The sequence below is a fragment of the Sphaeramia orbicularis genome, chromosome 9, assembly GCF_902148855.1.
Source record: "Sphaeramia orbicularis chromosome 9, fSphaOr1.1, whole genome shotgun sequence".
Taxonomy (NCBI): Eukaryota; Metazoa; Chordata; class Actinopteri; order Kurtiformes; family Apogonidae; genus Sphaeramia; species Sphaeramia orbicularis.
The window spans coordinates 44,802,399-44,825,396 of NC_043965.1; the positions used below are offsets into that span (position 1 = coordinate 44,802,399).

The 22,998-nt window shown below is 37.2% G+C and overlaps 1 protein-coding gene across 1 annotated transcript in view; it reads left to right on the forward strand.

Moving 5' to 3' along the window:
* The window catches only part of nsmfb (NMDA receptor synaptonuclear signaling and neuronal migration factor b), a 159,302-nt gene that overhangs the window by 44,153 nt on the left and 92,151 nt on the right, over nucleotides 1-22,998 (forward strand). The window contains exons 2-5 of the mRNA XM_030144610.1: nucleotides 7,268-7,329; nucleotides 12,938-13,705; nucleotides 16,959-17,031; nucleotides 21,498-21,503. Of these exons, the coding sequence (XP_030000470.1) occupies nucleotides 7,268-7,329; nucleotides 12,938-13,705; nucleotides 16,959-17,031; nucleotides 21,498-21,503 (909 nt within the window). The remainder of the gene's footprint in view (nucleotides 1-7,267; nucleotides 7,330-12,937; nucleotides 13,706-16,958; nucleotides 17,032-21,497; nucleotides 21,504-22,998) is intronic.

Genomic DNA, 22,998 nt, shown 5'->3' on the forward strand with positions numbered 1-22,998 from the left:
TTCTTTCGAGGAAAAGTTATTTCACAATATGTATCATGATTGTTTTATCGCCCAGCCCTAATTGCACTTATATGAGTATGTGTGTGTGTACTACTGTGTAGTTTGATTTGACACAAGCACTAAATCTTTAAATCAGATGTGTGCTTTTGTCTTGTTGCTTCTTTTATGTGGTTGATGTCATTTAAATTGCTTTCATCCTGCTATGATTCATTATACTACCTGACACCGAAAGTCTGCCTTTAAATTAAAAGAGATAATGATTTGACATAACTGGAACATGTCTGTCTCAGAAATTTCTTTTTTTGTCTTAGTGATGGTGAGTTTGTTAAAGGTGGGGTCTGAGATCTTAGAAAAACGGTTCAAGCTAGCTACATTTTGAAAATACTCCATTCAAAAGTCCAAACCCCTTTCTTCAGACGTCCCTACAAAGCCACACCTCCAGAGTAGTGGCACGCGCAATGTTTGTTCCCGAGGGTTCACGAGCGCTGCACAGCAATAATTAGTCGTAAGGCTCTGCTGCGTCCTCGCCTCCATCCCCGGCTTTACTCCGACGCCATCAACGGTCCGGCCCGGCCCCAGCCACAGCTCCGTCTCCTCCACAGGCTGAGGCTCCCTCGCCGGCTACGGCCCCGGCTGAGGCTCCAGCATGCATATCCATGCATACCTCATTCAGTTTCCTCTAACACCCCCACTCTTCCAGAACAGCCCCAGTTCAGACCTATGGGACTAATGTTACATTTCCTAGTGGTTTATGTTGGTGACAAAACAGTTTGCCGGTGAACTTCCCATCCAAATATAACTAATATAACCAGGTTCTGGCTTCACTTCCTGTACATGTGTTTCCTCTGGGAACGTGCGATTCATGCTCAAAGAGGGGGGCAGGGGGGAGGGGTGGATGGCAGTTGAGTTTGATAGACATATCACCATTCAGTCATTTCAAGTGGGCGCTCAAAATGATTGGATGGTGTTTTTTCAGTCCTGTCAGTTCCACAGGTGACTGATTTTTTAAACTTTTGTGTTAGAGCATTTAATTAATTAGTTGTAATCGGGCTATAAAGAGGATTTTAAGGAATATAGTAACAAATGCTCCAGAAAAACATCTCAGACCCCGCCTTTAACTCTGGACATAACCAAACCTGCTTGCCTCTTAATATAAAGTTAAACTCCTCCATGTTCTTACCCCAGGGTGGTATGTGCATTGATCTGTTCATCTCATTTACACTGATAGAGTGTAAATGTTGAACTACACCTGTACATTTCTACCAGACGTGAAGCCTTTTCTGCACATTTCTGCTGTAGTAACTAATGCTTGTTTCCCTCCATGATATGAAGATGTAATATAGGAACACTGAAGCTGCCAGAAAAATATTCATATCTGAGAAAATGTTAAGCTGATGAGGTTATTACAGTCTTAATTTTACACAAATGAGAATCTGCCTGATGTAATTCCAAGGAAATAGCTTCAAATGCCAGTTTAAGTATTTTACACATTATTTATGCATGCATATGCATAATGCATCTACATGAGAAAACATCCTTTTTTTTTGTACTGACTTGAACTATCACAGTAATTGTGGCAAGAACTCAGCGCTCTGGATAATTTTTATTTTTATTTTTTCTTCCGGTCCAAGTTGTTTGAGACACTAATGCGCTTTGTCCTCTGTGAACTACGAAGTGTTTTGTCGTCCCTTTGCCTCTCACCGTTGTATTAGAACGTGCAGAGTCAAGCGGATAGATCAGAGATTGCATTTTCTTCCTCGCATCCTCCCTCCTCCTCCTCGTCCTCCTCCAACTCACCCATCATCCAGGCAGGGAGGAGGCTTTTTCGTGGGGTGTGCCAGCGCTGCACGTGCCACCTCATATTTAATTACTTAGAGTGTCATCGCAGGAAAGCATATAGGCTAAAGCAACAACACAGCAATTCCATTTCTCTGCAACCCCCCTGAGATTCAGCTCTGTGTGCATGTACAAAGTGTATTGTGCTTGTGTATGTGTGCAGCCTATTTATTTTTCTGCTGCTCTGCATGTACACTGTGAGGATGTGGAAGTCTGTCTGTGAATCTGTGTGCAGATGGCAGGAGTGCCAAGTTGGAGTGAGTGGGAGGAGAGTGATTGTAGGCTTCACTGTTTCTCTGCAAGTGTGAGTATGGCCTATATCTTTTATATGACATATGTCATTGACGTATGTGGGCGGTTTAGCAGGTTAACTGCACATCTGACTATAAAAAAAACAAAAAAAAACAATTTCACACTAGTACAACTGCTGCTTTTACCAACTTAAGGTATAGTGTGATTATTACTGTAGATGATAAGCTATTTGGATTGTAGTAAAAACTCCAACATCTGGTTTATGACACATTCACATTTCAGAGAAGAGACACACATGCACTGTAAAAAAAATAAATTAAAAAAAAGCCCTGCTAGAAATAAGCCTAATATTCCTCAATCTGGTCAAATTGTCTTATATTGAGCCCAAAAATCTGCCAATGGGGTCAGAAAAAAATCTTTGGCTAGAATTCTTTCAACAATCAAAAAAGACTATCAACTAAAAGACCATAATGTGCCTTAAAACTGGACAAAAAAACTAGAATTTTATCAAACAGTGCTTAGTACAAGAAATAAAATCACATTCATGTAAGATAGAATTCAGTTTTTATTTAATCAATTTAAAACTCACCTCTTCAGAGTAGCTTACTCAACATAAGTTTTATGCTCCATTCATTCATTCATTTTCTGAACCCGCTTTATCCTCACTAGGGTCACGGGGGTCGCTTGGAGCCTATCCCAGCTACATAGGGGCAAAGGCAGGGTACACCCTGGACAAGTTGCCAGTTCATTGCAGGGCTGAACATATAGAGACAAACAATCACTCTCACATTCACACCTATGGGCAATTTAGATTAACCAATTGACCTATCAGTGCATGTCTTTGGAGGGTGGGAGGAAGCCGGAGTACCCGGAGAGAACCCACGCAGACATGGGGAGAACATGCAAACTCCACACAGAAAGGTCACAGAAAGGTCCCACCCCCCGTCGACTGGTGTTGGAATCGAACCCAGGACCTTCTTGCTGTGAGGCACGAGTGCTAACCACTGCACCACCGTGTCGTCTCCATTTTACATTTTAATTTCTATGTATTGTAATTACTCTTTTATCTATTTGTTTACTTCTTTGTATTTTATGCATCGTCTGTTTTATATCGTTGTACAGCAGGGGTGTCAAACTTATTTTAGTTCAGGGGCCATATTTAGCCCAATTTGATCTCAAGCGGGCTGGACCAGTAAAATAATGACTTAATAACCCATAAATAATGATGAATCAAAGTTTTTCTTTTTGTTTTAGTACAAAAACAAACAAACAATTAAATTATGAAAATATTTACATTTTACAAAACAGATGTGAATAACCTGAAAAAACAGAAATTTCATTAGAAAAATTAGTGCAATTTTTAACAATATTATGCCTCAACTTATTATCTATACATGTACATTTACACACAATGTTCCATAAACATTTGGTAACAGGCAGAATATTGTTAAAATGTTGGAGTTTGGAACTAAAATTCGAACAATTTCTACAATCTCTTGTTATTAACACAACTACAGATCACAGTGGATTCATAAATGCAAAAAAAAAACATTTAGTAACAGGCAGAATATTGTTAAAATTGCACATTTCGGGTTGTTCATCTTTGTTTTTACATATGGATTTATTTGCATGTTATTTTGAAAGAATAGTTTGGTAAATGTAAATATTTTCACAGTGTAATGCTATTTTTTTTTTTTTCACTTAAATTTTTCCACATAATTTTTCACAAAGAAAATTTGTCGTTGTCATTATTTATGGGTTATTGTGTTGTTATTTTTACTGTAGATCACATTGGTCTGTATGTGGAACCTGAACCAAAATGATTTTGACAACCTTAACTGTTCAGGTTAATTTTTGTACTTTCATCCTACAGGCCGGAATGGAACCTTTAGCGGGCCAGATTTGGCCCCCGGGGCACATGTTTGACACCTGTGTTGTACAGTGTCCTTGGTTGTCCGGAAAGGCGCTCATAAATAAAATGATTTATTTTTATTATTATTACTATTATTATTATTATTATTATTATTATTATTATTATTATTATTATAGATGCAAGTGCAGTGGACAACACTCGTGCCTCACAGACAGAAGGTCCTGGGTTCGATTCCAACACCAGTTGACGGGGGGTGGGACCTTTCTGTGTGGAGTTTGCATGTTCTCCCCATATCTGCGTGGGTTCTCTCCGGGTACTCCGGCTTCTTCCCACCATCCAAACACATGCACTGATAGGTTAATTGGTTAATCTAAATTGCCCATAGGTGTGAATGTGAGAATGATTGGTTGTTCATTTCTATATGTCAGTCCTATGATGAACTGGTGACTCGTCCAGGGTGAACCCCACCTTCGCCCATAAGTACTTGGGATAGGCTCCAGTAACCCTAGCGAGACTAAAGCAAGTTCAGAAAATGAATGAATGAATGATTATTATTATTATAATTTGTTTAAATGACAAATGTTAGTATCTGACTGCGTTGGACATAAGAATTTAAGTCTTAAAATAAGAGGAACAATAGAAAAGATTCTTAAAATAAGCATTTGATTCTTTTGATTGAGCTGAAAATTGCCACTTGAACCAGGACTCCATCCGATGTGTTAACCACTGAACTGAACACCCACTGTGCTGTCAAATGACCACTTAGCTCCTCGGTATGGAGGAAACATAGGTGTCCATGTTAAACTGACTGAGAAACCACCACACAAACAAACTGATATGAATCCATCACTGTACATCCTATCTCCAAAATCCTTGCAGGTGAGGCTTGTGAACGTATTGATGTATAATATGTGGAAAAAAAAAAACTCTGAAATGAATGAGCAGTGATTGTGGGAGTGTGGAGTTTGTCAAACATGTTAGTGACAGATATTCGACATGGAAGTGAATGAGAGAAAAAATGTGGCTTTGGTTTCATGTCTGTATGACATTCCTAGCGGCTGTAGGAATTTTTCAGTCATTTGTCAAATTCGTCAAGGGTCGTTAAACTGCGTTATCATTTTTGTCATGTTTTAAGCCTGTTAATTACAATAAATGGTTAAAAAAAAAAAGTTAGCTGTCAGTTTTGATTAACAGACCAGACCTGGCTCCATCCATACGGTGTTTACTTATACATTTAGTGCTCACAGATGGTACTAAGCAGTGACAAATGATGTTGGCACCTCAGCTAGTTAAAATGTGAGTTTTATAAAACAAACCCAAAAAACAAACAAACAAACAAAAAACCCAAATCTACACCCACCAGACAGCGCTGCTCCGGGCGCCACTGTGGCTTCAAATTAATTAAAGTTTAATCTCTAGTTCTTCTTGGTAATTACTGTTCTCACAAAATGAGCACAAAAGTCAAAATAAAGACAAAGCACCATGGGTATAGAAGTGTTGAAAAGTAGAACATATGACAAAGTAAAATCACTGAATCTTTTCAAATAAGTCACTACTGATGAACTGAAATGATGTAAAATAAACAATGTGCGCAATGTGTCCCAGACATAAAGTCCACACATGAAATAATATGAAGGTTAAAGTGATGTTAAGTGGCTCCTTTATGTGTTGAAGGTTTTATTCTTTTTCAAACAGTGAATCTAAAGTACTGTTCATGAATATTAGTATATACCACCACTGCCTTTTTGTAGACCAATGCAACACTTATCAGAACAAACTAGTAAAATAATGACTTAAAAACCTATAAATAATGATGAATCCAAGTTTTTCTTTTTGTTTTAGTACAAAAAACCCCCAATTAAATGATGAAAATATTTACATTTTACAAAACAGATGTGAATAACCTGAAAAAACAGAAATTTCATTAGAAAAATTTTGTGCAATTTTAACAATGTTATGCCTCAACCTATTATTTATACATGTACATTACACACAATGTTACAGAAAACATTTGGTAACAGGCAGAATATTGTTAAATTTTTGGAGTTTGGAACTAAAATTTGAACAGTTTCTACAATACACACAGTGGATCAATAAATGCACAAAACATTTAGTAACAAGCAGAATATTGTTAAAAAACAGACTAAAAAACAAACAAACAAAAAAGCCAAATCTACACCCACCAGACAGCGCTGCTCCGGGCACCACTATGGCTTCAAATTAAGTGAAGTTTAATCTCTTGTTCTTCTTGGTAATTACCATTCTCACAAAATAAGCACAAAAGTCAAAATAAAGACAAAAGCACCATGGGTATACTGGTAGATGTGTTGAAAAGTAGAACATATGACAAAAGTAAAATCTCTTCAACTAAGTCACTGATGAACTGAAAAATAAAATAAACGGTATACAATGTGTCCCAGACATAAAGTCCACGCATGAAATAATATGAAGATTAAAGTGATGTTAAGCGGCTGCTTTATGTGTTGAAGGTTTTATTCTTTTTCAAACAGAGAACCTAAAGTACTGTTCATAAATATTAATATATACCACCATTGCCTTTTTGTAGACCAATGCAACACTTATCAGAACAAACTAACGTTAGCGCTGTGGTTCTGGATACAGACAGTGAGTACAGAATGTGCCGTTTGATTTCCACCCAAGCTGAAAATGAATGTACAAAAATATTTCTGAGAGAGGACAATATGTACTATACACCAGAGACAGCCTCTGCCATAGATATTCTGCACACGGTGCCAGTTCTTCATTTTTCTTGCCAGTACAGAATGCATGCATTTGTTGTGTATTTCAGTATGCGTGTGTGTGTGTGTGTGTGTGTGTGTGTGTGTGTATATATATATATATATATATATATATATATATATATATATATATATATATATATATATATATATATATATATATATGTTCTCTGGTTTTCTGGTTTTCTGGCTGGAAGATGCAATGTCACAGTCTACTGTGTTATCAGCTGTGAAGGCGAGAGAAGATACAGCTCCAAAGGCTTCCTTCCAGCCCTCCAGTCACCACCAGAACACAGTGGTACTCTGTTGAGACGCAGCATGAATCCAGAACAGACAATAAAGTATCCTCTTATAGACCGCCGCTGTGCTGTAATGTACTTGACTGGTAGCACGTAATGACAGTGACCCATAAAGAGGCATCACAGATAAAAAGCTGCGACGGGCTCTTTATGTGCACAGACCACCAGTGAGTCACGTCTCTGTGTTTGACAACAGCAGTTATGCCTTCGGCTCAGGGTTAACCTCCATGTCTGTTGTGTGTCCACAGAGCAGCCAGAGCCTTTGGAGAATACCTGTCCAGCGCCAACCCTGAGAACCGCAACGGAGCAGGTAGGCACCGAGGACACCGAGGAGATAGCATCAACATCTGCTGAACACCATGAAGTATCAACAAGAGATATCTGCAGTAGGGATGCACCGATGCCGATACCAGTATCTGATACTGAGCGAGTGTACTTCTACTCGTACTCATAAAAGTGCTCCGATACAAACACACTGATAGTGTGACATTTGACTTGATTTGATTTATTTATTTATTTCAAACATGCAAAGAAACAAAATATAACAAAACAAAATAAAACAAACTAAAACATTTAAATGAACAGAATCTATCTTCAAGCACATACAAGTCTGAATTTTGCATGGTCGAAAAGGAGTAGGAAGTAGTATAAACTTATTTAATCCTACCCCTCAGTGCTTTTACACCTTTATCACTAACTTGATACATGAATCAAACAATACTATTTTCCTAATTTTAGCATCAAACCACAACAAATACATAATACAGTAACTGAATTACTAGGGCTGGGTAAAAAAATCGATTTAATCGATCTTAGATCAATCTCATTTTAATTTTGCGTAATCGATTAATAGTGGATGAGATCGATTTTTCAGAGCAGGACCGGGAGTATGCGGAACCGCGGGCTGCTCCGTCTTGCGAACCCCTGGGGAAGACTTAGTCTTGTTCGCAAAAAAGACGCAGAAAAGACGCAGTGGGGAAACCCCTTGGATCTATGCTATCACCTGCGGCTGAGTATGGAGTTAGAGGAATAGTGAAGCAACAAATCCGAACACTACGCAGTTTTACTGGTTCGGCCCACTTCAAATCAAATTTAGCTGAATGTGGCCCCTGAACTAAAATGAATTTGACACCCCTGATCTAAAATATAAAACGTGCTCTGAGTTATGTCACACTTTTTTAAACTACATAATTCCATATGTGTTCATTCATAGTTTTGGTGCCTTCAGTGAGAAGCTACAATGAAAATAATCATGAAAATAAACAAACCAGGTGAGTCCAAACTTTTGACTGGTAGTGTACGTGGCGGAGGAGTAATATCAGCAGTGTGGGGATTTTTCAAAATAAACGACGGTGACAAAAGTAACAGTGACTGAAAGTTACATTAAAGATACAGATGGATACGGACAGAATGTTCTGTTCATCCTCTGCCTACATTCTGAACATAAATCTGTCCGTTTTCCGGGTGCTCGCGGATGTGTACCCAGACGGTGAATTCGCAGCAGTACCACTGGGAACCGTGGAGGTAGAGGATCTGTTCAAAGAGCGACTGTGAGTTAGTGAAAAACTACTGACAGATTTATGACAGCTACACTCATTAATATAAACATTGGTATCACATTAGTATTACCTCCTCTGTCATCACCATGTTTGTTATTATTGACTTTCTTCTTCCTCTTCACAAAAAACTTTCTTTTTCTTCGTGGTATTTGACCAGTATTGTTAACCCTTTCATGCATGAATTATGAGAACCTTAATCAAGATTTTTTTCCTGAGTGTTTTTATTCCTCTTTAGGCATGAAAAAAACAATGTGATTGAAATTTTTTTTTTTTTTTTCTGAACCTATTTTTCATGGAGTTACAAAAATGTCCACTCAGCTGGACACCATGCGTTTAGTTTTTGAAGCAAAGAAACATTGCATGTACTGACATACTGTGTGAAAACTATGAAATATAAACATTTTTAATGACGCTAATCTGATGTTTTCTCACATTTTAACATACTTAAATACTAGTTATTACTCATTTATAATAATATGTCTAATAACAATTAGCAATTGATTCACACTGAGATATGTTACTGCAGATCAGGTTTATCAAGAACAGAAAAGTTACAGTAATGGTATAAATTGCAGTGGAGGGGATGATGCATGAGCGTCCACTGTGTTGGTTGATCAACAACTAAAACAATATAACCCATGAATATACAAGAGAACAGCTGTAGCATAGATGTCCACTGTAGTGACCAGTATGCATGAAAGGGTTAATTCAGAGCGGTGCCCTCTGGTGGATTGATTGAGAAACGCTCATTCCAACACATTAAATGTCAGTAGCAGCACTTTGTTCCAGTCAGACTAATGACAACGACAATAAAGCACATTTACAAAAGTAACTAAAAACTGGAATGGTATTATTAAGTACTCATTATCGGTACTTGGTATCGGCAAGTAATCAAATGTAAGTACTTGTGCTTGTACTCGGTCTGGAAAAAAGTGGTGTCAGTGCATCCCTAATAACAGTTCTAAGATATAAATGTATACGAACGCTAACACATGCCAAAGAAAACAGAATTTACAACATAAATGACCGCTAATACAGGAAATACACTGGATAATTTGAAAGATTATAATATCTTATTAACTTAGTGCTGGAGCTGCTAGATCAGCTGCAATAGAAATTATGCCGCGTTTCCACTATGTGGAACCGGCTCGGCTCGGCTCGACTCGACTTGACTCGGGTACCAGGTCCTATTTCTAGAGACCGTTTCCATTTCAGGATACTACCAACTTTATAGTACCTGGTCGTCATAGCAATGCGGCGCGTTACTTCCGTGTCATCTTCTCAGAGTTGCTGATAAACTCACTCGTTGCGTGTTGTCTCTTCAAGCTCATGCTAAATTTTTACGTCTGAACCTCCTCGACAAACCATGGTGTAGTTTTGGGCTGTCATCATGTGGATTAGCCTACCGCTATATTTACCATAAACTTCCACATCTGTTTTTTGTAAAACGGTGGGTCACAGAGACGACTCTCTGACCAATCAGTGGTCTGCATTGTTTACACGTCACGTTCTAGTATCTGGTCCCCAGTCTTGGAACCTCAGCGGAGGTGATACCAAAAAGCTAGAACTGGGTTCCAGATTCCAGGTCCTTTTTTGTAACGGAAACGCAAAAAGGCCGAGTCGAGTCGAGTCGAGTCGAGCTGGTACTGTGCAGTGGAAACGGAGCATTAATGTGTTTTCCGACGCCGCCATACTCAATGTTTGGAACTATTGGCGCCAATTTTTACAATGGAAGTCTGTAGAAGTGTTGCCACTCTGTTTTCTCTACCACTCTGGTCCAGTCTAAATACAACGCTCTTTTCACTGGTCATGGAAAAGAAGTTATGCCTTGAGGAATGGATGCACACAAATAGCCCTGAACTACTGTCACCTTTAGTTTCTTTTGTTTTCACCCCTGACACACACTTGGAGGTCAATGAAATAAATGGATCACACATTTGGCCAACAGTCAGCTTCCTTCTTAGACTTATTGCTCTGCTGTTAAATTAGGAAAATGGCTTTTCCTGCAGGCCTAATAGCATCAGACGGTCTTTTAAATCAAAAGTAAGTACTCGTACTTGTACTCAGTCTGGAAAAAAGTGGTATCAGTGCATCCCTAATCTGCAGTTTAGACTCATATGAATGACACTTCTGATAATTTGTACGGTTGATCTTTAGAACTACCAAGTCCTGCTCCTTCCTGAGGGTGGGCCACATGGGACCAAGGTTATTATCGTTAACGAAAACTAACGAAATGACGAAAACTAGAATTGGGAAAACATTTTCGTTAACTGAAATAAATAAAAACTGTAATTAAAAGAAAAAAGCAATAACTAACTGAAACTGTATTGTGTGTTTACAAAACTAACTAAAACGTATAAAAATTACAGATAAAATTCCCTTTGTTTTCATCTTTGTCAATGCCAGATTGATATGAAAGCAACCCGCTCAAAACACTACTTCAACTGATGCTAACAGTTAAGCTAGTAGCTGCAGTAGTTCAACAATGGGCTCTGTTATTTTTTACTACATTTCCAAGCCCTCCACAGATGAACTGTTGTAAACGGCGACACACTTATCAAAAGGAAACATTCACAACATAAGGACTCTTATATGGAATTAAATCAAAAGGTCACTGAACACATGTGGGAAATTGCTCTTGCCGCTGTAGAAAATGAAAAGCTTCACCGTCTAGTATGTTTACACTGATATCATGCCCTGCACTTGTTTATCCATGACCCTGCAGACGGCGAGGCTTTGGTATCTTATTTCAGAACTCTCTGTAGTGCACAAACCCATCATTCTTGAATCTTCAGTCCTGATTACTCTCACTGATCTTCTTCTGTCTTCCAGCTTCTTTTCTGCTTTTCTATTTCATCCTCCCGAAAACATCAGTGGTTTGCAAATATTTACACTTTTGCTGCTAAATCTACAAGCAAACATTTGTTCGTACCTGTTTGGTCATTTACATTTTACTCAGCAATAATTGTTCAGCAATAATTAGGATTCTCGATTTAGACATCCACTGTAATAGAACCAAGACCAGTGGGTATTCAGCAGGAGGATCGATGTTGAACGGAGGTGTACGGTCATGAAAAGATCCAGATGTTTACATTTTGGACTGTTGTAATTTGGTGTTTAACTCCTTAATGCATGAATTATGAGAACCTTAGTCAAGATTTTTTTTCCTGAGTGTTTTTAATCCTCTTTAGGCATGAAAAAAACAATGAGATTGATTTTTTTTTTTTTTTTTTTAAATAACCTATTTTTCATGGAGTTACAAACATGTCCACTCAGCTGGACAACATGTCTTTAATTTTTGAAGCAAAGAAACATGTATTTAAAATGCAATATCAGAAAGTGATATACTGTGTGAAAACTATGAAACAAAAGCATTTTTGATGCAGCTAATCTGATGTTTTCTCACCTTTTATCATACTCTAATACTAGTTCTTACTCACTTCATAGAGATAATATTAAAAAAAAACTTTTTTTTTTAAGAAAACTGTTAGCACTGTGTAACTGTGTTAGCAATTGATTTACACTCAATCATGTTAGTGCAGATCAGGTTTATCAAGAACATAAAGTTACAGTAATGGTATGAATTCGCAGTGTATAATGGGGCATAAGCGTCCACTGTGTTGGCTGATATGGAACTAAAACAACAAAACCCATGAATATACAAGAGAACAGCTGGAGAAGAACTGTCCACTGGAGTGACCACTATGCATGAAAGGGTTAAATGGAAGATTTTTTTGATCAGGATCTTTTTATTGAAGTTTTCTCAATATAATATAAGTGCAGTGCTGGATGGTCATTAAAGAAATCTTAAATAAGCATGGGTGTAAATTAAACGCAGCTAGCGCCATAGAAAAACAAAAAAACAAAAAAAAAAGCAAAACAGAGTAAACAACAAACTGTACATAAAATAATCCCTCCTCAGTCATTGCCAACGCACTAGAAATAATAAGGGAACACCATCATGACAGAAACCTGCTCTAGAGGTAAGTACGGAGTAAGCAGCGTTGTTAAACTGCACTTAAAAGTCAAGCATTTACAGGGTCTGGAATGTTTTTAGGAAGGGACCCCACACTTTCTGGAATTTCCCATTTGATTGCTGAAGTGAGTATCTAATTTTCCCCAGTCTTAAGCAGGACATAATGTCTTCTAACCACTGTGCATGTTAAATGGAAGATTTATCTGATTTCTCCCATGAATTGATGAAAAAATAACCTTGTACACCAATATAGAAAGTGAGAATGCCATCGTTGCATCTTATTGCATCGTTGACCGGAGGACTGGAATTGATTCATGAGGCCAAACCTTTAGTAATGAGGTATTGCTTTTCTTGTATCTTCTCTTCTTTCCCTCTATTTCCAGATCATCTACTGTCTGACACCTTCCCTGGCCAGGACTGTGAGTCTCCAAACATTAGTCGTTTGCATAACAACAATCTGCCACCACAAAGCCGCTGTTTGCCCGTAACCAAACCAACCCAGTCCAGTCAGTCTAATCCAAGCGCTCATTCGCATTCTCAGCCTCAGGCAAATTCCCTTCAGGCTCAGGCTTCGGGCGCCAAACGCAGACTTTCTGTAGAGCACAGCATCTCCTCAGAGGACCCACCAAGCACCAGAGGTACAGAGGGGAGTGTGGTGGTTAAACCGGCCAGGGTGTACACGATCACCAGGGAGGGCGGGATGACTCTGGGGGGTCGTGGCAGCGAGGAGAGCCTGGAGCTGGAGGTGTTGAAGGGCTCCAGGGAGCAGCCGTTGTCCCAGGGCCCAGCTGCCACCAACAACCCGTCCTGCACCAGCCAACCGTCTGCCACCGTCATCCGCGGTAGCCATCACCGTAGTAGCCATCACCGCAGCAGCAGCAGCCATCACCACGCCCACCAGCATCACGGAGGCCCGGCGTCATCGTCACAACCGCTGCAGAACTCGGGGAGCGCCAACAACATCCGAGAATGGGGGATGAGGCGAGGTGGGTCGCGGGACGACTACACCCCGGACTGTGTGGCCTGCATTCGGGCTCCGTGTCAGAGCCAGCGATCCTTGGACCTCGATACCTCACCGCGGGATGGAGGGAAACCCCGAAAGAAACTGGAGAGGATGTACAGCGAGGACAGGGCGTCCTCTGAGGACAGGGGTAAATAAAGAGTGCATATCTTAATATAATTATGGAGTTTTACTGCATTGAGTAGTTCAGTCTAATTATCAAGTGTTTGGCTAGTCCACTTCAGTGTGAAAGATTTTATGTCATGTATTTTGCTGACACTAGGAAGCCACGATGACAGACTGAAAGCTGCAGTGCTTGATCGTTTTTTAGCCCGACTGAGCAAAAAATCCTTAATAACCTTTCAGCATATTGTAATTCAAGTGGCTTCTGTGTGTTGGGGCAGTAGAAAATCAACCCCATAACACTCGATTTTGGCTGAGGACAGGCATTTTCACATAGGTGGGGGGTTAAATATGTGATTGACAGCTGTAAGGGTTGGTCTCCTTTCTGTTCCTACCTGTCCCACTTTCATAGACTTACTCAGAAATAGTTGAATGTTTGATTCTTAGAAGGATCCATCTTATGTATCCATCATATATTGATCTTCTCCAACTCTCTAAACCTCCAGATGCTCCTACAGCAGCTGAACTCACCCCCAGTTACCATCACCTTCCACCAGCAATATTTACTAAAAATCACATCAAAGCTCTTATGCAGTTTTATCCACTTCTATATCATTCATGCATATAATACTGAAGTAGAGCATTTAATATGTATCCAGCTCCATAGAATGACCAAACATGACCTTTGAGCTGAACTCATTTGAATATCATGTTGGAAAATACAGCAAAATCATTAGGTTTGACTTTTAAAATCTAAAAGCACATTCTTACCTACCTTGTAGATTCTATTGGCTGAAATATGTTAAACCAGGGGTGTCAAACTCATTTTGGTTCAGGGGCCATATTTAGCCCAATTTGATCTCAAACGGGCCAGACCAGTAAAATGATGACTCAATAACCTATAAATAATGACAAATTAAAGTTTTTCTTTTTGTTTCAGTGCAAAAAAACCCTATTAAATTATGAAAATATTTACATTTTACAAAAAACATGTGAATAACCTGAAAAGACAAATTTCATTTGAAAAATTAGTGCAATTTTAACAATATTATGCCTCGACTTATTATTTATACATGTACATTACACACAGTGTTATGTAAACATTTGGTAACAGGCAGAATATTGTTAAAAATTTTGGAATTTGGAACTAAAATTTGAACAATTTCTACAATATTACATCTCGTATTATTAACACAACTACAGATCACACTGGATCCATAAATGCACAAAATATTTAGTAACAGGCAGAATATTGTTCAAATTACACATTTCGGGTTGTTCATCTTTGTTTTTATTTATGTATTTATTTGCATTTTATTGTGAAAGAATAGTTTTGTAAATGTAAATATTTTCACAGTGTAATGTTATTTTTTTCACTTAAATTTTTTCCACATAATTTTTCACAAAGAAAATTTGTCATTGTCATTATTTATGGGTTACTGTGTTGTTACTTTTACTTAAGATCTCATTGGTCTGTATGTGGAACCTGAACCAAAAAGATTTTGACAACCTGGACTGTTCCGGTTCATTTTTGTACTTTCATCCCTTGTGCCGGAATGGAACCTGTGGCGGGCCAGATTTGGCTCCCGGGCCGCATGTTTGATACCTGTGTGTTAAACACTCTACATTTATATATCAAATATAGGAAGCTTTAGAATCTACGAGGAGGACAACATGTTCAATTTGAAGGCAAATTATCCATTCCATGCAGAAGTGAATGGAACATCCTAGCTGATCACCTAAACATGTTTAAAGAACTATGAGAAGAATCTAGTTTTGTTGCTTAATAAGTGTAACATCTACTTTTTGTTCCCATACACAGTCTTATTTCTTAGTTTTACAGACATTATCAGGATAAAAGGATCCATTTGCAGATGATTAGTATTACTATTTTACTTCAGTAACTGAGTCATGCATCACTGAACATGGTCCAAAATGATTTTATCGACATAGTTATGCATCTAACTGAGACACACACACCTATTTATAAAAGAAATCCAAAGTTGGTAAAACAGATAAAAGAGACCAGAACACGATCAGAACCAATGGCTGGTCAGATGTGACCTGGAATTAAATGTACTGCTCTACTCCATGTGTTGACATGGAAGAGAATCTGTGTATTATTCGTTCATTCATTTTTAAATTTAAAAACTAAAAACAAAAAAAAAAAAACCCACTTGTTTTTTTGTTTTTCATTTTCAAAACCACAATGAAAAACAGATAATGGTTTGTTTTTCCATTTCACAATTTTGTGCTCAAATGAAAAATGGAAAAAACGGATAATGACTGTTTCATTCGATTTTGCTATTTTCAATATAGTTAAGTTGTCTGACCCGGAAGTAGTCGTTACTAGGGAAAAAAATAAACAAACAGAATTTTCTGAATTAACGAGATAGTTTTCTGAAAAAATGTAAATTTGGCTGTTTTTCTAAATTCAGAAAAACAGAGCGAATTGATTTTTTGTGTGAATGCAATATGCTTCTGTACGTATCAAACAGCTGCTTAATTATAGCAAAATATTCCTCCAGTCCGGCCATGATTCTGTTTGTTTATATTCACACTCATAAAACTCCTCCAATTTTGTTATCACAAATTTTTTCTCATTTCAAAATACATTTTCCTGCAAATATAAGTAATTCCCTGCCCAAAAATGTAAGTTTGGTGCAGATTATTGTAATTTGATTTTTTTGACCAGATGCTGACCTTCCCTTGACTTCGTCCATATATTGGTTTACTGAGAAAATTGACTTTGTGGCACCAGGCCCTAACGTAGCATACAAGACCCATTGTTGATGAAGACATTTTGGACAGTGTAAGAATGACTTTAGACCCACAAAATAAGAGCAAAATGTTCCAATATTCAAAAATATTGTCATTTATTTCCATATATTGCTGGACTGAAGACGAGCCCCTGTGTCAGCATAGATACGATGTGAATAAAGTGATGCTCTACTTGCTGTTCTAAACAAAAGCTCTGCCAACATCCAGACTGTCTTATTATCTCAATTCAGAGAAAGTCATCCGACCACAATATTAGCAACAATTTGCAAGTAAGAAATAAAGGGGAAAAAAATGTTCTTTATTTATATAAAAGTGGATCCTAAAAATATAATTATAATTATAATTTTTTTTTAGCTCAAATAGTATTTTTATCCTATTCATCTCAAACTTGTCAACATGCACCCCCCCCCCACACACACACACACACACACACACACAGGACCTTCGTTTAATTGTTCTGCTCGCTGATACCATGCTTTTCCTTTCTTCTATGTTTGCAGAGGACAATCCTAATAGCTGGTTCCCCAAAGAGAATATGTTCAGCTTTCAGACAGCCACCACCACCATGCAGGCGTGAGTATGGCATGGAAACCCGCCTCCACTCCCACTCTGTGCATCACTGTCTTACCGCTCCACCACCGCGTTGGCAGGATGTGGTCCAGCCTCTTCCTTCCAACATTCAGAGCATTGTGGCTTTCATCTACAAAATCAGGAGCTTTCCCCTATTTCTCACGAGCTGGTTTCACAAATATACAATGCCAGTGCTAGTGTGTTATAAACAAAGAACTGGCCAGTCCTGTTGTCTGTTTCAGTTCTTCAGCCTGTAGAATACTCATGTCTATTGGAGTCAAAAGCTGCCATTATTAGATTATTAATCAAATCTATTTTTCCGTAAGTTTATATTTTAATGAGTTAACCCTCCGGTATCCTGTCCAGCAAGGCCCTTACGTAAAATGCACACCTATAAATCAAACTATTAAATATTATATATTGATTTATTTTTCTGCTCTAATTTGATTTTATTTTTGTAAATCAAGGTCAGCCCTAATCATACATATCAAATGGAAGAAATAGTGCGTATTAGGCACACTTGGGAGACAGATGCTTGTCTGGTAATTTTCTTTTGTTTACAATGTGCAGATTTTAGTTGGTGGCCAGAATTTTAAAGATCATGCAAAAATGAACAACTTTTGAATTCTAACCTTATTTAAATTGTGAAAAATAATATCAAGTTTTTTAAAACGAAGTGCAAAGTGTGCCTAAAAGGTGCACCCGGATACCAGAGGGTTAACTGAATATCTACAAAGTGTAACATGAAAATGAAAACCTTAATTAAAAATTATTATTCTTATAAGAAAAAAGTTATTTAAAAAATGTTATTCAGGAAATTTAAGTCAATTTTGCAGTATTATTGTCATTTTTAGAGTGTAAATGTAAAAATTTAATTCCATAACACACCAAACAATATAGTTTTTTTTTTTTTACACTAAATATTCATTATATAGATGAAAAAAATTCCAATTTCTGTTCTTGTTTTCAAAGTAATCATTTTCTTTTACATAATATGGGCAGGGGGATAGAGAATGAACTTCTAGTTTAGTTTATTATGATTAACTTTTTTATGATATGTTAATGTTTCTTTGGCCTAACATCTTAGTCATTCATTGGTCAGTCTTCTTAGTTATTGATCATGAGGAAATTAAGATAACTATATATATATATATATATATATACATATATATATATATAAGTCCTATCCATTCTTACTGCACATCTAAGTCAAAGTTAAGTACTGACATCAAAATATTAGTATGATGTGATACTGATCAGCACTTTTATGTCCTTGAAGCTGAAGCATTATTATACACAGGAAACAAAGCATGTCCTTTAGATCGGGGGTGTCAAACATAAGGCTTTGGGCCAAATGGTCCAATCCAGCCTGCAGGATGAATTTGCAAAGTGCAAAAATTACACAGAACAAGTGGTTCCAGGAACGACAAACCCCGCCCCTCGCATGTATTGTAGCTTATTTTGGCATCAATCCAGCTGATGTCATCATGTCTATACATGTGCTGATGTCAGTGCAGTTGGGTTTATACATTGCCAGTAACCCAGAATAGTTATGATTACATTTTGGGAACAGTAGGTCAAAGTTCAAATTTTTTATGAATTTTTAAATTCTTTTTTTTCTCCCATTACTTATAATGGGCAAAATTTTGCATGTCTATAAAAACATCAATTTTGTTTCTATTTACTTCAAACTTGACACATATATATAGAGGAAATTGATATGCTGATATATGCACACATAAAGACATGATGACATCAGCTAGATCGATGCCAAAATAAGCTACAATATTTCCGAGGGGTGGGGTTTGTTGTGCCTGGAACCACTTGTTCATATTTTTATAATGCAATTTGACTTTAACACTAAAACAAACACAAACGTGTATTTTTCTTTCTAGGTGATTATTTTGCACACATTCGGGCTGTATGTGGCCCCTGGACTGGAAAGCATTTGACCCCCCTGCTTTAAATGACAGACTTGGAAAGATGTTGGAGTAGACTGGATCAGTTTTAGAAGGACAAAAGCTCTGTTGTAGACACTTCATTCACTCCCACATGGGTTCTTACAGATGATCTCCCACTCTGTGACTGTTTAATTAGCACCTATCACCCAGATTTTATAATTACGACCCTCAAACAGACAAAGCAGTGCCATCTCTGCCCTTGTGTGTCCCACGCCCACTTGTCTCTCCTCATATGTTGGCATTTCTCCTCCTTTTCTACCGTTTCCATCTGCACGTGTCCATATGCTGTTCAGGCGGATGCATGGATGGAAATGACTGTCCACTCAGTGTCTTTCACCTCCGTTCTCTATACCAGGGGTGTCAAACATGCAGCCCACGGGCCTAAACCCCCCCCATGAAAGGTTCCAATCCAGCCCGGGGGATGAATTTGCAAAGTGCAAAATTTACACTAAAGATTTTTAACAGTCAATGGTGTCAAACCTGTTATAGTTCAGGTTCCACATTCAGACCAATTATGGTTTCAAGTAAAAAAAAAAGCATAATAATAATAGCATAACCCCCCCCCCCCAATGTCACAACATATGCATGTGCAACCACAATGTAAATACGTAAAGAATATTTAACTTGATTTTTTATTCTTTATTTATTTTTTATCTTAATAACTTTTAACTTGAATTCTACATTTATGTAAATATTTGCATATATACCAAATTCTTATTTTTCTGTTCTATTTTTCACTCATTTGTGGGGGTTTTTCTACCTGTCCTCTCTGCACTTGCTTATTGTATGTTGCAGTGGGATAAATAAAGTTATATCTTATCTTATCTTATCTTATCTTTTCTTAATGACATAAATAATGACATCTTCAATTTTTTCTCTTTGTTTTAATGCAAAAAAATTATATTGAATTGTGAAAATATTTACATGAACAAACTATCCTTTAACAGTGAAATGTGAATAACCTGAAATATTTAAAGACACTTAAGTGCAATTTTAACTATATTCTGCCTGTTTCAAAATGTTTTATGCCTTTGTAGATCCAGTCTAAGTTTAGACATAATATTGTTAAAATTGCACTTATTTTCCTTCAGCAATTTCAATTTTTTCAGGTTATTCACATATTTTTTGTTTGGATAGTTTTGTCAATGTAAATATTTTCATTACTGAATGTTATTTTTTTTGCACTAAAACAAAGAGAATCATTTGGAGTTGTCATTATTTATAGTCATAATGTAATATTATTTTTATACAGTAACCCTCCGGTATCCGGGTGCGCCTTTTAGGCACACTTTGCACTTCATTTTAAAAAACTTGATGTTATTTTTGACAATTTAAATAAGGTTAGAATTCAAAAGTTGTTCATTTTTGCATGATCTTTAAAATTCTGGCCACCAACTAAAATTTGCACATTGTAAACAAAAGAAAATCACCAGACTAGCATCTGTCTCCCAAGTGTGCCTAAAACGCACTATTTCTTCCATTTGATATGTATGATTATGTAGGGCTGACCTTGATTTACAAAAATAAAATCAAATTAGAGCAGAAAAATAAATCAATATATAATATTTAATAGTTTGATTTATAGGTGTGCATTTTACGCACACTTGGTGACAGATGCTAGTATTTTTGATCATTTGACCTAATGCCAAAAATAATAATGCAAATTAACCAATGTTGGAGTTAATCATTGACATATGCCAGGCTGCAAAAATCAAATAATATGTGATCCACTTTTGTGTAGTATATTGAAAAAAAAAAAAAAAAAATTGTGTTTTTTGCATAAAATAAAATGGTTTGTTTACATTACAAACACGGCATTTAAAGGGTTAAAAAATGTGACAGTTATTGAGTATTTGGCATTTTTATTCATGGCTCAAGTTGATGAAATAGAAAAAAACTGTAAAAGAATTAAAAACAAACTGAATGAAATTTTTTTTTTTGACATTATTCCACGAGTGTGCGAAAAAGGCACACTTGGTGTTTAGTAAGGGCCTTACTGGACAGGATACCGGAGGGTTTAAACCAGCAAAAAAATTTGGTGTCATTTTTTACAGGTTATCATGCTTTTATTTTACTGGTCAGACCCATTTAAGATCAAATTGAGCTGAACGTTTCCCTGAAAGAAAAGTTTGACATCTGTTTGGTTGATAATATTCCTCTGCAGAACTGATTCAGAACTGTGTGTGAGTCTTAATCAGATTCAGAGGCATCTTCTCATCCCCTGTGCGCTCCACTCTTCCTCATTGTTCTTTCTTATTATTTCTAAATGAACTTTCATGCTCTTTGCTCGCTGACATTTTGAGTTAATAGATTTGAGCGCTCCATTCAACGTGAGTTTTTCTTTTTTTCGCCGCTCATCATGTCCTCGCCTCAACGTTTTAAAGCTGTCTCTTGTGTTTGTGGAGTATTTGGTTGGCCTCGGTGCTAACTTCTCTTCTTTTTTGCCTTCTTTTCTTCCTCTCCTCTTCTACGTCTTCTACGTGGCCGGTTTCCAAACCACGACTGTAGAATATCGTGAGTAACTCTTTCAACCGCCCCCACTGTTCTTCCTCGTTCCTCTTCCTTCTTCTCACCATGTCAGTTAGATAACATGTCTTGAACCCTGTTCCTCCTGTGGCTTTGTGCTATTCAGTCTTCTGTGTCCTTAACCCCTGCAGCCTCACTGTCTGCTGGACCGAGTGTTTGAGGATATAGATTTACAGAAAAGTACATTAAGTGCAGAGAAAATACAGTACAGAAGCAACAATGACCTGTGATTCCTGAGGTGTTTCCTATATATTACACACTATGGCAATGCAAACAGGTACCACTTATGCACTTAAAGGCAGCAAAATGCCATTAGATTATGCAACTATGATGGAAATCCTATGGGTGAAACCATTTCATTGCTTCAAGTAAAACACTTTATCAACTTTTAACGCTGCACTGATGTATAGGATATTTATTTTCAATTCAGTTCAATTCAACTTTATTTATAGAGCACATTTCATGCACAAGGCAGACTCAATGTTCTTCACAACAGGTATATAACATAATAAAAACATAAAAAAGAGAGAGAAAAGTACATTAAGTGCAGGGAAAATACAGTACAGAAGCAACAATGACCTGTGATTCCTGAGGTGTTTCCCATATATTACACACTACAGCAACGCAAACAGGTACCACTTATGCACTTAAAGGCAGCAAAATGCCATTAGATTATGCAACTATGATGGAAATCCTATAAGTGAAAGTGTTTTCATTGCTTCAGGTAAAACAGACTTTATCAACTTTAACACTGCACTGATGAATAAGATATTATTTTGCATTCAATTCAACTTGAATTATAGAGCACATTTCATGCACAAGGCAGACTCAATGTGCTTCACAACAGGTATATAACATAAAAAACATAAAAAAGAGAGAGAAAAGTACAGTAAGTGCAGGGAACAACAGTACAGAAACAACAATGACCTGTGATTCCTGAGGGTTTCCCAATATTACACACTACAGCAACGCAAACAGGTACCACTTATGCAACTTAAAGGCAGCAAAATGCCATTAGATTATGCAACCTATGATGGAAATCCAATGGGGTGAAACCATTTCATTGCTTCAAGTAAACCATTTTATCAACTTTTAACGCTGCACTGATGAATAGGATTTTTATTTTGCATTCAGTTCAATTCAACTTGGTTTATAGAGCACATTTCACACACAAGGCAGACTCAATGTGTTTCACAACAGGTATATAACATAAAAACATAAAAAATAGGGCTGGGCAAGTTAACGCGTTATTTCCGTGTTAATGCATTCATTAAATAATGCCGACAATTTTTTTTTTTTTATCTCATGTTAACGCCATTTATTATAACTCATATTATTCTGTCCCTGCTTGTGTGCATTTAGCGATTAGCTCAGCAGATAGACAACAGGTTTCCCAAGAAAAACCGGTCGCCCAAAACTTCTCTCCAAATCTTTTACTTGAGACTCACTGTAAAACTGCAACATACATGCAAAATAAGTCTTA